General features: G+C 34.1%; 1 protein-coding gene across 6 annotated transcripts in view; it reads right to left on the bottom strand.

Annotated features, from left to right (window-relative positions):
* PDS5B (PDS5 cohesin associated factor B) overlaps positions 1-17,037 on the bottom strand; it is a 194,157-nt gene that overhangs the window by 115,614 nt on the left and 61,506 nt on the right. For all 6 annotated transcript variants that reach the window (XM_047078747.1, XM_047078710.1, XM_047078735.1 and 3 more), the window contains exons 2-6: positions 11,880-12,006; positions 8,511-8,714; positions 5,772-5,858; positions 5,570-5,667; positions 4,196-4,322 (exon numbers count right to left, since the gene is read on the bottom strand). In XM_047078747.1, the coding sequence (XP_046934703.1) occupies positions 4,196-4,322; positions 5,570-5,667; positions 5,772-5,858; positions 8,511-8,714; positions 11,880-11,987 (624 nt within the window). In that variant the 5' untranslated portion in view covers positions 11,988-12,006. The remainder of the gene's footprint in view (positions 1-4,195; positions 4,323-5,569; positions 5,668-5,771; positions 5,859-8,510; positions 8,715-11,879; positions 12,007-17,037) is intronic.

The following is a 17,037-nucleotide window of genomic DNA, read 5'->3' as shown; positions in this document are numbered from 1 at the left end:
GATTCTCTGTTTATCCATTCTTATATTCCTACAATAAAGCCAATTTGCTCATTATAAATAGTTTACACCGTTCCAAATGTTATTATTTTATATTGAATTTATGTGATATGATTACAACTTTAGACTAAATTAGCCTATGACTCTTCTAACTTGCTTGGCTTTGTCTAGTTTCTCTATGAAGATTATATTCCACTCATAAAGTGAACTGTGGAGCATTTCTTCCTTTTCTATAATCTAGAAAGGTGTACTTGACATTTGAATTGTATGCTACTTAAATGATTAGGAGTTATCTCCTGATGTTCAGTTTAAGTTCTTTTGTGGTTGGTTTGTGTTCTGCTGCTGTTACTTTTATTATTGCTGCCACTGTTGTTTGGGAGGAAGGGATTTTGTTCATTTTATGGATACAATTTTTAAAACGAATTCTATTTCTTTTACTGGTTAAAGGTTATTTAAAATTTTCTCTGGCAAGTTATATTTTCTAGGAAATTCTTTTACCTAATTTCAAATATATTACCATAAAATATTGTTCATAGAACTGTCTTTTTAGCTTTTTAATGTCTGTTGTTCCCCATTTCATTCCAAAACCATATATTGATACCATCTCTTTTTTTCTGATTCAACTTACCATGGATTTGACTATTTAATACATTTTTCAAACTGCCAGCTTTGAGTTTGTGTGAAATGTACTGTATTTTCTATGTCTTTAATTTCTGTACTTGTTTTCTTCCTTGTATACGGTGTATAATCTGATTATTTTTATAAACTTCCTGAATTGGACACTTGGCCAATAAAATTAGATTTAAAAAACATTCAGGGCACCTGGGTGGCTCAGCTGGTTGAGCATCCAACTTCAGCTCAGGTCATGATCTCACAGTTTGAGAGTTCGGCCCGCGTCAGGCTCTGTGCTGACAGCTCAGAGCCTAGAGGCTGCTTCAGACTCTGTGTCTCCCTCTCTCTCTCTGCCCGTTCTCTGCTAGTGTTCTGTCTCTGTCTCTCTCTCTCTCTCAAAGATAAATAAACATTTAAAAAATTAAAAAAAAAATTTAAGCTGTATCCTACAAGTTTTAATATGTATCATTTTAATTATCATTACTAAATCTTTCAGAATTGCCATTACGATTTATTTTGTTTTTGTTTTGTTTTTAATTTTTTGTTTTCTTTCTTTCTTGCCCCCCCACCCCCACCCCACCAAGCCCTTGTCTTGAGGGCTGACTTTCAACAGATCACAGCAGGGAGCAGCTCTGCTATGTACAAAACCCCAACCATTATGATTTATTCTTTTGACATGTTAATCATGGTTGCTATAAACTTGTTTGTTTCAAATCTTCAAAATTCCCACAAACTTTATAATCATTGGGAAAACTGTTAAGATAAGCCACCAAGTGGTGAATTTGTTTCTTTCTCTTTGTAATTCTTTCAGTTTATACTCTATATATTTGAGCCTACATACATGCAACTTTGAATATCTTCCTGAGAACTAAATGTTTTATCATTGTACAAATCCCTTCTTTACCCAGTAATGACTATTACATCTGATATTAGTACAACTTGTTTCAGTTTTCTTTCAGTTAATATATGCCTGGCAAGTCTTTTTTCCATCCTTTTATAAGCTTTTGACTTTTTTGTGACAGTACTTTTGTTCTTATCTCTTTGACCCACTGTATTATTATTATTATTATTATTATTCCTATTTTGTGAGAGACATGCACAAGAGATAGTAGAGGAAGGGCAGAGAGGAGAATCTTAGGCAGACTTTGCAACCGGCATGGAGTCCAACACAGGACTCCATCTCAGGACCATGACATCATGACCTGAATTGAAATTAAGAGTCAGACACTTAACTGACTAAGCCACCCAGATGCACAACACCACCCCCTCCCCCCCGGATTATTTTCAATCCAGTATGACAGTCTAAGTAGCAAATTTAGACCATTTACATTTATTGTAATTCTTTCTTTTACTCTAATCCTGAAAATTTTAATATGAATACTTCAAGTTTGATGTTAATCAGTAGCTCTATACTCCCCACCACCACCAGGATTAGATCACTCACTGACTCTCCATTAAGCCATTCAATCTCATCTGTTATTTGTTATTCGTATCCAGTAATTCAGGACTATTTTGTTAACATCCCTGTAGTCATTATCATTGCTACTATTTTTTTTAATGTATTAGTTCTTATTTGGAGCATTTCTTTGTACATCATTATTTCTTGTTCCTTCTTTTAATTCAACTTCCATCATTCTACAATACTCACATAGTTCATTCAGGAAGAATCTATTGACAAGTGAGTATTTAATATCTTAATTGCACTCAAATTGGGTATGTGACTACACACACCTACACATACATGCACAGTTATTTTATCTTAGCACTTTGGAAATATAGTCCCATTATCTTCTGGCATCTATCCTTGTTACTGAGAAGTCGGCAATAGATTAATCTTTATTCCTTGGTAAGTGTCGTGCCTTTTCCCTTTGGGTGCTTTATAGATTATTTGGCATTCTAGAATTTCTGTTGGCATTCTAGAATTTCTCCAGGATGTTCCTGGACTGGGATTTATTTTTATTTATTCTGCTCATGACTTTTGCTACCTAACCCATAAATCCATGCATTCCAACAGTTCTGGAGAATTTTAAGCAAATTTTTATTTAAACATTTCTTCTCTACTCTCTACTTTGTGTTCTGAAATCATTATAAACTATATTGGTCCTTTTCATTCTGTTTTTCATGTCTCAGTATTTTTCATGTCTTCTTTATCTCACTTTACCTGTATAATTCCTTGATCTATCTCCTAGTTTTCAAAATCTTTTATAACCCAATAAAGATCTTAATTTCTTTTTTTTCAACGTTTATTTATTTTTTTTGGGACAGAGACAGAGCATGAACGGGGGAGGGGCAGAGAGAGAGGGAGACACAGAATCGGAAACAGGCTCCAGGCTCTGAGCCATCAGCCCAGAGCCTGACGCGGGGCTCGAACTCACGGACCGCGAGATCGTGACCTGGCTGAAGTCGGATGCTTAACCGACTGCGCCACCCAGGCGCCCCAAGATCTTAATTTCAATGACCATTTCTCATTTCTACTTTTTTCCTAAACTTCTTTCATATATCTAGCTATTATGTTTTTAACTCTTATTTTCATGCCTTTGATCCCTTGAAGCATATATTACCTTTAAATCTTTTAAGGTATTTATTATTTTTATCTAACAAATGTATTATCTGAATGTTTAGGTCTATTTGCAGTATTTAACTTTCAGCATTGATGGACTATTTTAAGAATCTGGAAACACTAGAGGCACCTGGGTGGCTCAGTCGGTTAGCGTCTGCCTTCGGCTCAGGTCATAATCTCCGGGTTTGTGAGTTGGATTGTGAGTTGGAGCCCTGTGTCAAGCTCTGGTCTGAGAGCTCAGAGCCTGGAGCCTCCTTCAGATTCTGTGTCTCCCTCTTTCTCTGCCCCTCCTGCATTCATGCTGTCTCTCTCCATAATATAACAAATAAACGTTAAAAAAAATTTTTTTTTTAAATCCGGAAATATTAAATTATGCAGTCATCTTCATGGAAGCACTTTTTGTGTGAATGTCATATACTTGTGAAATTAGATTATACCGTGCCAGGAAGTTCTTCAGTTTGCACAGATCTTTATACTCGTGACTCCCTGGCCCCTCTTTTTAACTCTCTCTTTTATCCCTTTCACAGAACCATTATTTCCAACTGTTTACTGGAGAGTTAGTCATTTTCAAAGAACAAGACACACAAACAAGTCTTGATTAATATCACCAAGGGAAGAAACACTGTCATGAACATATCCTTTGTCCAGAAATTAGTAGAGACTTCCCTTTTAATTTCACCCCCCACTCCATCTAACTACTGCTGTCTTAGAACTAAGGCTCTAACTGCTTTCAGCATCTCCTGACACATAAAGTTATATGATAGCATCTAAGTAGTATTAACTCACTCCTTGAAACATATCCTACACCACACAGTTATTACAGATATTTTATCACATAAACTACATCTACTTAATTAGTAACTAATAAGTGTACCATGTTTTACTAATATTTATTAATATTAACCAATAAAACAGATTCTCTAAAACTAAGGTTAAAGCAGGAAAAATTGTATTTGGAACATAAGCAGAAATTCTTGACCTTAATATTAACAGGCTTTAGACATATTGGTATATGTTGCTACTTACCTTATGTGCAGGTACCAGATTTACCAAAACTGTATCCAAAAGCTCCTGAGATACTGTATCACCTTCACAAATAATAGAACTCATGAGGTCTACCATGTGCATATGAACTTTCTGATTGTGGCCATTGCTGAAATTCAAAATAGATATTTTATTTAAAGCATACAGGATTCAGGGGTGCCTGGGTGGGTCAGTTAAGTGTCGGACTTCTGGTTTAGACTCAGGTCATGATCTCACTGTTCAAGAGTACAATCCCCACATGGGGTCCACAGTGACAGTGCCAATAGTGGAGAGCCTGCTTGGGATTTTCGCCCTCCCCCTCCCCTCTCTCTTTCTCCCTCTCCCTCCCCCCTCCCTCCCCCTCCCTCTTTCCGCCTCCCCCCCCCTTTCTCCCTCCACCACTGCCCCTTCCCACCTGTCTCTTGTTCACGCAAATGTGCACATAAACATTTTCCTAACACTAGTACAACATGAAGTATTAGGATATATACAACTTCGCAAAGGACCACGCCTTCTCTCAAAAATAATAAAAATAAAGTGTACAGGATTTAATCATAACATGGTACTGAAGAGCACTACTTTATAAAACATTATACTAAAATATCAAGTCAAATTCCATATATTCACTTAAAGCTTCCCTCTATTCCAAATCTTATAGGAGCATCCAAAATATATTTTAAACTGTATTTCCTAGATTACTTTTCCCTAATTTTAACCAGTCTCACAATCAAAAGCAATTGAATCAAATATCAACTTTAGTTTTGCCTTAAATTCAGAAAATCAAACTGCTGCAAAGTTAATTCTAGTAGATAATTTTAAAGAATACACAAAAACTCAACTATTTACATGAATCAAGGAGCCAATAATATTTAAAGATAAAAAAATATAATCCAAAAAATATTTTCATATTGGCTATATAGACTGCCTTATGCCACTCTTGTATTATACCTTACAAATTAAGTTCTATTCACTTTTAAAACATCTATAAAAATAATGTTAGTGAGGCTTTTTTTAAGTTTATTTATTTATTTTGAGAGAGAGAGAGAGAGAGAGAGAGCGAGAGCACAAGCAGGATAGAGGCAGAGGCAGAGGCAGAGGAGGAGAGAGAGAAAGAATCCCAAGCAGGCTGCACCCTGCCAGCTCAGAGCCTGACCAAGGGCTCGATCTTGATCTAACCGTGCGATCACGGACCTGAGCTGAAATCAAGAGTTGGTAGCTTAACAGACTGAGCCAAGCAGGTGCCCCATGTTAATGAGTTCTAATGTTACTTAGAACCTTCCAAATACTCATCATAACAAACAGTTAATGCATATTCACTTATGGGTTTTAAATACTATGTATTTAAAATAAGTTATATGCCTAGTAAAATGAACTTACTTTATAACTGAAAATAATGTTCTGTATAACTGGGTAAAAATTTCATTGCTATCTTCCAACTCAAAGCATATGTTATACGACTTGACCCAAGCAATGTTCTAAAAATAAGAAATAAAAAAAGCGAAAGGTAAACACTTTAATTAGTAAAAATATACAAGCAAAAAACCCAATTTGAAATATCATCTCAAGATATATTGCTTACCTCAAGTAAGTAAAAATACCTATTAAATTGTGGGCTCTTTGTATCCTCTAGCCCCTTCAACTGCCTTGTTATAAACATAAATATATCCTTCAAAAAAAGAGACAAAGTATTGTTTAGATTATGAATGCTAAGGAAAAATATTCACTAAACTCCTAAAGCTAATTCAGCACTCATGTGTATCTACCATAATAAAGAACCAGGGGGAAAAACTGTATTTAGCTGGAACTTCTTAGAAAAATCTTACCATATGGAAACACTAAACATCTTATTGCCCTTCACAGGAAAACAGTAAATAATTTACCATGCTCTTAGATAAAGAAAAACCTCCATCTTAAAGTTAAAAAACTAGACCCAAAAACTACTAAACCAAAATTTATCCTATTATGAGTATAACAAAGGTGGCAGTGACAGAGAGCTAATTAGGTTTGCTGGAACAGCACTATATAGATAATTATACAGCAAAAACACAGCTTGGGAAACTTAAAATTCCAAAATAAATCACCAAGTGAAAATATACTAGGTCACAGAAACTTAGAAATTTTAAAAAGACCTGTGGAAGTTAACTTATAAAGCTTTCCTACCTAATCATTGTAATTACTTGTTTTTCCCCACCATTTCTTGATCTATCCCCATATCTCCTGGCTTTTGATTTTTTTACTATGTCTTCCTTTTGTACCTGGATAGAGATAGGTTCAATGTCACTTTAAGGCAATTTTTATGGAGATAAGCCTTTTAAGATCGTAGAAAAGGGTAAAATTAAAAAAGCTAATCTGCAAAGGAAGCATGCTAATCAATCAATACTAAGAAAAAAAAATATTTCTCTTCTAAATAAAATGATAAGAATATTTTTAAAGGAGAAGAAAGATACAGGTAACTGACTAGCTTTTCAAAAAAAAATACTATGAAAAGTACAACCTGCAAAATGGTTACTTTGATAGCAATACTGTACAAAATACATCCTCTGTGAATAAACCCTCCTAGTGTGATTAAGAGAAAACTAAGTGCCACATTGACTACCTGGAGATAGAAAGAAAACAATCATTTATAACCTCTACAACAATCACTGACCTATTACACATGAAGCCAGATGTATAAAAAGGGTTTTCTGATGACAACAATAAATTGACAGTGGAAATACGAGGATCAATGTGTCAGTTTTCTATTGCTGCTACCACAAAGAAAAATACAAACTTTATGCTAATCAATAGTGAAAACTACTCCATAAATATTTAGAGAACATCCTTGAAATGATTAAATTTTAAGTACTACCTCAACAAAAGAAAAAAAAAAAAGAGGCATTTAAAATAAGACCAAAAAATATGAACAGAAAATATAAGATACTTTAAATTTTTCAGGGATGGAATAATCCAAAACGATGCTAATTTAGTCTCAGCTCCTCAATATTCTTCCTATAAATTGTCCTGTTATAAATAGAACAGATGTGTAATATTCTTTTGGGAGGACTTTTCACTACCCAAAAGCTCTAGGATAGGTTACTGATGATGCAAACTGAGAAATCCACAAGACGCAGAAGAAACCTGTGGCAGTACTCTTAAATTAGACCTTCCTCTTCATCAGAATGCCAACAAGACACTAGTAAGGAAGAGCCCACATCCCATCTCCAAATCAGAGGTTTGTAATTACAAAATAAAATATATACCTGGGTACACAAGTCCACAGATCAGCTCATGTTATCTACTTAAACCTCTGACCATTCTCAAATTTCACAATTCAATTCCACCTTTAAGTGACAAATACTGCCCCTATCCTGAGATTCTTTACCAAATTAAAATATTAAACAACTACAACCAAAGCAGGTTGGGCATTCCATGCTAGAATTTTGGCAGACTTGATGAAATGAGCAAGTTCCTCACTCCAATAATCAAGAAGCAACTCCATGAAATTAGGGGCTGTGTCATGACTCTTTTTCACCACTGTAAACCCAGTTCCTGACACATAATTAAAACATCAATACTTGTTAAATGAAATAAACCTAAACTGTCCATCATTTTATCCACACTGGGTATTAATAATCTTATGGATTCATTCTCTAACCCACAGTTTCCACAATTATCTTTTATCATTACTGGTTTTTCTCATTTTCTAACCTGCTTTATTCAATATCTTTTTGCACAGCTCTAGTTATTTCACACTTTCTAGCAGCTAGACTAATCATGCTAGTCTCCTTTTTTCTTTCCTCTTTTAAAGATTCTCCATTCATATGGCTTTACTTACTACTACTTTAAACAGGTACTAGGAGTCGTTCCTAACTTTTCATTAAAATTTTGTTCACTGTATTGTCTTCCAAACAATTGACATCACAATCACACCTTCCTTTAAATGAATGATTCATATGGTATACATTCAGGCTTATATTAAATACCATGTTTTAAATAATGAATATGGTCTTCAGTATGGATGTTCAAAAGGGAAAAGTGTCCCCCTCCAAGTGTTGCTGAAACAGAGCTAATGATAACATACTATAAAAAGTATAGAGTACACTGTACTAATCTACTTCTTATCCTAAGGATCAAAATTCTTTAATAAAAGTAAGTACTAAATGGGGTATGTGTGTGGGGGGGGGGGGGTCTTTAAAAAGTAAAGTTGTTTAATAAAAGACTGCTGCAGGTAATGTCGAAAAATCCAAAGAAATTATCCAAATACCTTAACTCCCATTTTAGTTAGAAAGATAAATAGAAGCACCAGTTACTATTTTAAGTTCTTTAAGTCAGTACTTGCCTTTAGTTTATCAGGGGATGTGTAAGGAGCTTCAGGAGCATAAATCCTGAAAATATCGGCAAGGCAGCAGGCTACCAATAAGCGAACATCTTTATCAGGATGCTTGAGGAAAAAATCTGAAGCAAGATGTAAAGCTAGGTTTAAATAAAGCTCCTTTTCTTCTTCAGAGTCCTGGTCCATATCCATGAAAGTTTTCACAACCATCTATACAAAAATAAAATAATGAAATAATGAAATCTTTCATGCAAAAATACAGTCATTTGAAATAACATCCAAATTAATTGCAAAGATTAACTTCCAAATAATTAATATAAAGTACTTTCATTTTTCCTCTGAGAGAGAACAGATCCTTCTAAAACTACAGAAAAATAACTTTTCTTTTAAAAGACTAAAATACTTTCATTTACCCATCATACCTGCTTGCCAAATAAGTTTAAAACTAGCCTTACATTTAACAGAAGACCATTTGGGAAGAGAAAGAAAAAAAAATAGTTACAAACAGAGAGGGAAGCAAACCATAAGAGAATCTTAAATAGAGAAAACAGGGTTGATGGGGATGGCGGGGGGCGGGGGCGGACGGGGAAAATGGGTGATGGGCATTAAGGAGGGCATTTGTTGGAATGAGCACTGGGTGTTGTATATAAGTGATGAAAAACAGGAATCTACTCCCGAAGCCAAGAGCACACTGTATATACTGTATGTTAGCTAACTTGACAATAAATTATATAGATATTTAAAAAAACCCAAACAACTAGCCTTACATGGCATTTCTGGTCTTTTACAACTGGACTAAAAGGAGTATGTCCTTCTTAAAAACTGTGCCCCTTTTTTATATATAACTAATCCTTATTTATACTTCTTAGGAAAAGAAACAATTTATTTTTTCCATCTGAGCCATAAACCATTCCAGATATACAGATTTATATATTCAGCTAAAAAAGAATATATAAATATATTTAAGAAAGGATGATGAAGATGCATTCCTAAACACTAAAAAGCTACCATGAAGTGACTACCACAGCATCCAACAAAATATTTCTTGCGCCACTGTAAAAGAGAATATGACATGGATAGTTACTAGCAGAACTCACTGACATGTATGGAGTGAGCAGAAATAACCTATAGGAAATGGTTCCTTTTTCAAAAACATTTACATAAAGGAAGCAGGACAGAAATAAAAATGGTGAGAATTGGTACCATTTGAGTTCTGTAAAAAGCTTTCTCTAATTTCAGTACCAGTTGTCGCAATGAACCCTCCATCTGTACTATTCTTACTTCAAATGAGACTTTAAATCGCCTAACTTGACAGGAGCACACATTTAAATACAATTCTAATGGAAAGGTAACCACCTGGCATCCACTAGGTGGTGCTGCGAATACTAATCAACAAGTAGGGCTGCCACCAAGTATCAATAGCTATGAGTTGGTCCTTAAAAAACACAAGGATTTCTACTCTGCCAGAGAGCTAGACTTCTGAGTAATAAACCATCTAATGTGTTGCTAGGGAACAGTGTTCCTCAGAGGGCAGACCCTCAGTTCTATTATGCCAGACACCAGAAACAACAGTAGACTAATCCTGCTAGTGGGGCACTACAGTTAGCTTAAGGGCACGAGGTCCAGAGTTACTTCCTAACTTATTAATTTTATTGATGTAAGATGTATGCTTTGACGGCCTACGCATATTATGAAAAGAGGCAAAGAAAAAAAAAAAGAGAGACCCACATGCAGGAAACCATTACTTTCTCTAGAATCTCTTCACCAAAGAGGAAGAGTTTCAGTATACTTTGAATAAAATGTTATAGGAAACTCTAGAAATTATATAATGACACCTTACCTGTTAACAAATTGTTGTAATTCACAAAACTTATCCCCATAATTGTACATTTCAAAAATTACCATCAGCCCACATTAAATCCTTTTTACAATTCTCTAAGAGGGTTGCTAAAAATATGGGTAAGTATAAGTATAAATTAGGAAACAAAAATGAAGGAAAAGTATATGAACCAGATTTCTGGGCATAGATGTCAACAAAATAATGAAAACATATTACAAACACTAAATGTGAGCACTGTGGTAATCATTCCACCTAGATTAACAAAGTTTACTCAAGGGCTAGATAATGAGAATCCCTCAAAATTGTCTACAACTCAAATGGTGTTATAAAACTCAGTAACTCACATTTAAGTTGTCTATTAAAGATGTCTGAGAAAATAACATCTCTACGAGACACTAAATGTTAATCAGCCTTTAAGTATAATTTCTGCATTTAATAATACTTTCTTAGCAAACAATAGAGAAGTTTACCTATCACTGCTGAAATATAATCTGAGGAAATAAATGAATACTCGCTTCTCTAAAAAGTCAATAGATGAAGAGAATGTAGATACACAGAAAATGGAACATGTCATATACAAAGGGCTTGTAGCTTCACTATTTTTAACAAAACATACACAAGTTCCTAACTAGATATAACACACACAAATTGGTATTTTTAATGTGCTCAAAGATGTCTTTTCCTTTGAATAATAAACTTCCGATATTTTTTGACATTCTAATACTTTATGCATAAAGGTACAATACTAAGACTTTATAGGAAATTTACGAGCATTAGGAATAAACCATGCAGCAATACCCATAAAACAGTACTTTGCTTTAAGGTTCCTAGGCCTTCAATGATTAATTAAGGTAAGTTTTCCAGTCTTAAAATACTGGATAAATAATAATAATGTATCAAGCAACATAAACGTCTAGGTAGATATAACCTAGAAGGGGAAAAATGCTGAAAAATAAAAACATGTCCACTAACTGATGAATTAGCTTAACATTCTCTTTGGCCATTCTGCTCCTTTAACCATTTTATAATCACAGGGACTATCACTGCCCTGAAGCAAAAGTAAAATATTGTTCAAACACGTATAAAGAGACTCTAGCCATACAATGACTGCCTCATCTATGGAAGTTCACCATCAATCTTGATTCATTGCTGCATGTCAGAAGCAGGGAGAGAAGCTAAAAGTAAAGCACTTTAACCTCTCAAAATAACTTACAAGAAAGTAAAACACAGCCTGAGTGCTCAGTACAAAGACTGTAAACTTCCTTTCTTAGAGTAAAATGGTTGTTTTCTAAAATAAATGAGATATAGAACAAAGGAGAACTCTCTACAGACAACAAAGAATATAAAGAGTACTACAGATTGATTCTTTATGCTCAAGTATAGGAGGCCCTAGAAAGCCATTTTTAGCTTTCATTTGCTTTTTTAGCTTTCATTTGTTTTTCAGATGCCCTAATAAAATACAGCTCTATGTGATTTCCACAGGTAACAGCCCACCCTAAACAGATGCCCCCAAAATGTAACACAATTATACTCACCTTTAACCGTCTCACCATTTCCTCTTTAGATATTTTATCTGAGATTTCTTTGACACCAGGAGGATAAGTAATTTTCCCATCATTGGTCCTTGTCTTTGAATGAGCCATGATGGAAATATTTTTACCCCTAAAATAAGAAAACTATTAGATGCAAACCAAAAAATAAGTGTAAACAAAATTAATAATAAACATAAGTTACCTATCTTCCCACCAAGTAATTTATTATAACTACTTCCTAATTTACAGTAGGTCACCTAATTAACGAAAAACATTTTATTAAACATTTCCCCAATTTTTTTCAATTGTATGTTAATTTCCATTTCCACTACTGGCAAGCTAAGTTATTTGCACTAACCCTCCAACTACAAAAATTATAAATAATAAGGGGAAAAAAAACAAAATAAGCATGTTTTTTAAAGCATCACAAATTACTTGGCCAAAATAAAACCAAATACAAGACCTGAGAATAGTAAATGGAGCACTGGAACATTATATCCATTTAGGCTCTAAGGCCATTTGCCAACCCTCACAAATCTAGAGTTCAGTTTTGGTGGTCTTATGAGGCAAGAGGGACAGAAGTAAATCTCAACCTGTCAAAGTAGAATATCAAAGAGACCTTCCTGACATCAATGCAGAATACTACCCCATCTCCAAAAGAAATCACAAAGATAAGCCAGAAATCAACATGTGCCCATGCCCCCATCACCAGGGGACAGCAGAGAAAGCTGCCTTGGTACTAAGCAAGGCAACATAGATACAAGGGAGGTACAGCTAATTAGTTTTTGCCATGGGCCTGCACGTTTGCTGAGGTTCATATTACCTGAGTTGTCCAGAGAACCTCAACATATGAACTCAGTGACCCCTGAGTGGTAGTACCTCCAAGCACCTAATTAAGTAAAATTCTGCACCTCAAACAATCCCCACTATGATGTTTCCAGGGGTCAAAATGAGCACTATCAAGTCAAAAATAATCAAGAACCTGAAGAAACATGACACTATGAGAGAAGGAATCAGCAGAAATACCAAACACCAAGACAGGACACACGAAGACTTCAGATGTTACAATTATTGAACAAATTATTAAACAAATTGCAAAACTATATCATTAAAAAAATAACAAGGAATAAATAATTATACAGAGTAAACCAGAAAAGTAGAATTTCTAAAAATAAAAAATGCAAAAACTGAAATTAAAAACTCAATGGACATACTTATTAGCAGATTAGAAAAAGCTATCAGAATTAGTCAACTAGAAGAGAGGTCAAAAGAATATACAGAAGGCAGAAAAGTTTAACATGATTCACGGGAGTATCAAAAGAAAACATGAAAGAGACCTCTGTCTGAGGAAAACAGCATAAAATATCAATCCATAAATTCAAGAATGCAAACAGAATTAAATTCAAAATACTAAGAATTCTACAGAACAAAACCTTAAAGCCATCATATTACCTTGAAAGGAACAGTATTTAAACTAGTAAGTGGCTTCTCAGTAGCAACAATATAATCCAGAAGACAGCAAAATGCCATCCTCAATGCGGGAAAAGACTATAATTGCAAAGCTAAAGCTTACATCCAAGGAATATAATTTTCAAGAATAGATTGGAATAAGGACAAATTAGCCAAAGAAAAACTGAAAGCTATAAGTAAACATATAGTATTTAGAATATTGTTTAGCATATACTATGTGCCCCCCCCCCCCCCGCCCACCGACACAAGCTTACATTTCTGAAGGAGTTCAAAATCAAGGAAACAATCTATGATAAGTCAAGATACTGAACATCTTTGGTAGGAAACGTAACTAAAACAGGGCTAAAGAGGCTATATTGGGTACAGGTAATGTTCTACTTCTTTATCTGGATGGTGGTTATAGAACTGTTTTCACTTTGTGTAAAGTCACAGAGCTAGACAATATTAGACAACATAATTTTTTACTTTCCTCAGTTATATTCTACTTCAACAAAAAATAAAAATCTCCAAACATTAAAAAATTCGTAAGTATACTTCCTAATAATGAATGAATCAAAAGAAAACAAGTATATGATCAATAAAGTAAAAACTTAGAAGACAATCATAAATTTTTGACATATCAGCATGTGAAAATTCAAATATGAAGAAAATCTATACCTTACCAAAAATGACTCAAGAAAAAAAAATACCTTTAATAAACTTAATCAACAATCAATAAATATTCCTATAAGGAAAAAACTCCAGGTCTACATAGCTTTACTAGTGAGTTCTATCAAATAACTGAGGAAGAAATAATTTCAATGCCACATAAATAATTCCAAAGACTCAAAACACAAGGGAATCTTTTCCAACTAATCTTATACAACTAACTAGCACAACATATCAAAACCCAATGAGAAAAATCAAGAAAAATCACATACCATTCTTGCTCATAAACAAAGATGCAAAATTCCTAAATAAAATATTAGGAAACCAAATGTAGCAACGTTATTAAAACTTGGGTTTATCCCAGGAATGCAAGGTTAGATTCCTCATATTAACAGATTAAAAAGAGAAAAACAAGGGGTGCCTGGATGACCCAGTGGGTTAAGCATCCAACTCTTAGTTTCAGCTCAGGTCATGATCTTATGGTTCATGAGCTCTAGCTCCACATTCCCAGTGGGGAGCATGCTTGGGATTCTCTCTCTCTGCCCCTCTCCTGCTGGCATGTGCTCTCTCAAAACAAATAAACTGAGACAAAAAAAGAAAAATGGTGTGATAATCTCAATAAATAAAGAAAAAAAAAGTTTGAAAACTTCAACAAAAGTTTGAAAACTAAGACAAAAAAGAGAAAAAGCTTAACAAACTAAAAACTGGATGAAAGTTTCCTTTATCTGAGAAAGGTCGGGTGTTACAAATACTATACACCATAAATCATGTTTATTGATGGCCCATTAATCATGATCCACTGAAAGATTTTTACTTAGGATCAAAACATACACAAGCATACCTCCATCATCACTTCTACTTGACCCAGTAATAAAGATGGTAGTCAACGAAGTAAGAAATGAAGAATATAAAGATAAAAAAAGAAGGAACAAAACAGCTACCGTCTGCAGATTATATGATTATGTACATAGAAACTCCAAAAGGACTTACAGATAAAACCTCAGAATTAAGAAGATTGAGTTTAGTGGGGCACCTGGGTGGCTCCCAGTTGGTTAAGTGTCCAACTCTTGGTTTTGGCTCACGGTTTGTGGGATCGAGCCCCATGCTGCAACAGCAGCATGGAGTCTGCTTGGGATTCTCTCCCTCTCCCCCTGTCTCTGCCCCTCCCCCACTTGCACTGTCTTTGTCTCTCTCAAAACAAACTAAAAAAAAGAGAGAGAGAGAAGATTGAGTTTAGCAAGGGTATAGAGTAGAAAACTCAATATGTAAACATCAAATGCCTATAGCTAACACAATACATAACAGCAAAAGACTGAATAATTCCTCTGAAGATCAGACACAGAACAAATACGTCTGCTCTTACCACTCTTATTCAAGATTATACCGGAAGCCCTAGCCAGACACACTAAGGCAAGATAAAGGATATAGAAGCCACACAGATTAAATAGAAGCCACATTTCCAGATGGCATGGTTGTTACATAGAAGATTCTAAAAGAATCTACAAAAATAAAAAATAAAAAAACTCATTCATCAAGGTTGCAGAATATAAAGCTCAATATACAAAATCAACTGTATTTCTATATACTAGCAAGGAATAGATGGAAACCTTAGTTAAAAGCACAATACTATTTTCAATCACTCCTACTATAAATGAAATACTTCAGTATAAACCTAATAAAACATATACAAGATTGGTATGCTGAAAATTATAAAATACTAATGAAAGAAACCACAGAAAATTTAAATAAATGGAAGACATACCATGTTCATGGATGGGAAAACTCACCATAGTAAAGATATCAGATTTCCCTCAAACTGATCTACAGGTTTGGAGATTCTAACAAAATCCCAGCAAGACTTTTTGTAGACAGAAACAAGCCTATTCCAAAATGTATATAGAAAGGCAAAGGAACTAAAATTGATGAAACAATTTTAGAAAACAATGAAGTAGAAGGTAATCATTCTACACAACTTTAAAACTTTTTATATAGTACAATAAACAATACAATGTGATGTGGGTAAAAGGGACAGACCTATAGATCAATAGAAAAAAACAGACAACCTGAAAGAGATCTGCACAAGTATGCCTAATTGGTGTGTGTGCGTGTGTGTGTGTGTTGTTGTTGTTTTTACAAAGGTGGTAAAGCAACTGAATGAAGCGATAATAGTCTTTTCCACATATAGTGCTGGAGCAATGGATAAACACAGACTCAGGAAAAAAAAAAAAAAAGGAAAAGAAAAAAAAGGAAAAAGAAAAAAAGAAAACCTTGACCTAAGTGTCTCATATCTTATACAAAATTAATTTAAAATACACCAAAGATTTAAATAGAAAATGTAAACAAAAATTTTTAAAAGAAAACATGGAAGATATCTTCACTATTGAGACTAGAAGGTTTTAAGAAATGACACTACAAGATCCATAAAATGAAAAAGTGACAAACTGGATTTCAAAAATTAAAAACTTTTGCTCTGTGAAAAAACTGTTAAAAGTTAAGCTATATACTGGAGAAAATATTTGCAAATACATATATGACAGAGCACATGTATCTAGCCTATATAAACAAGTCTTAAAAAGATACTATAAAAAAATAATCCATTACAAAATGGGCAAAAGACATGAACAGACATTTGAAGAGGAAATGCAAATGGCAAATCAGCACATGAAAAAATGTTCACCTCATTAATCATTAGGGAAATGCAAATTAAAAACAAAATAAGGAAAAAAAATCCATTATATACTATTAGAATGGCTAAAATAGAAAATAGCGACAACATCAAATGTAGGCAAGGATGCAAAGAAATTGAATCTAGACACTGCTGGCAGAAATGTGAAATAGTACAAACATAGCTGAAAATAATCTAGCAGTTTCTCATAAAACTGAACAGGCACTTTATCATACAAACCAGCAATTTCACTCTTGGGTATTTTTCCCACAGAAATGAAAGCTTGTGTTCATGCAAACCTGTACAAGAATATTTATAGCAGCTTATTCATACACCCCAAAACCGGAGGCAATCGAAAGCTCCTCAAGGAATGATCCG

The sequence above is a fragment of the Lynx rufus genome, unplaced genomic scaffold (genome assembly GCF_022079265.1).
Source record: "Lynx rufus isolate CCGP_SWC_20201006 ecotype Redwood Valley unplaced genomic scaffold, mLynRuf1.p SCAF_1, whole genome shotgun sequence".
NCBI classification, from domain to species: Eukaryota; Metazoa; Chordata; class Mammalia; order Carnivora; family Felidae; genus Lynx; species Lynx rufus.
This window is presented reverse-complemented; position numbering and strand designations above follow the sequence as displayed.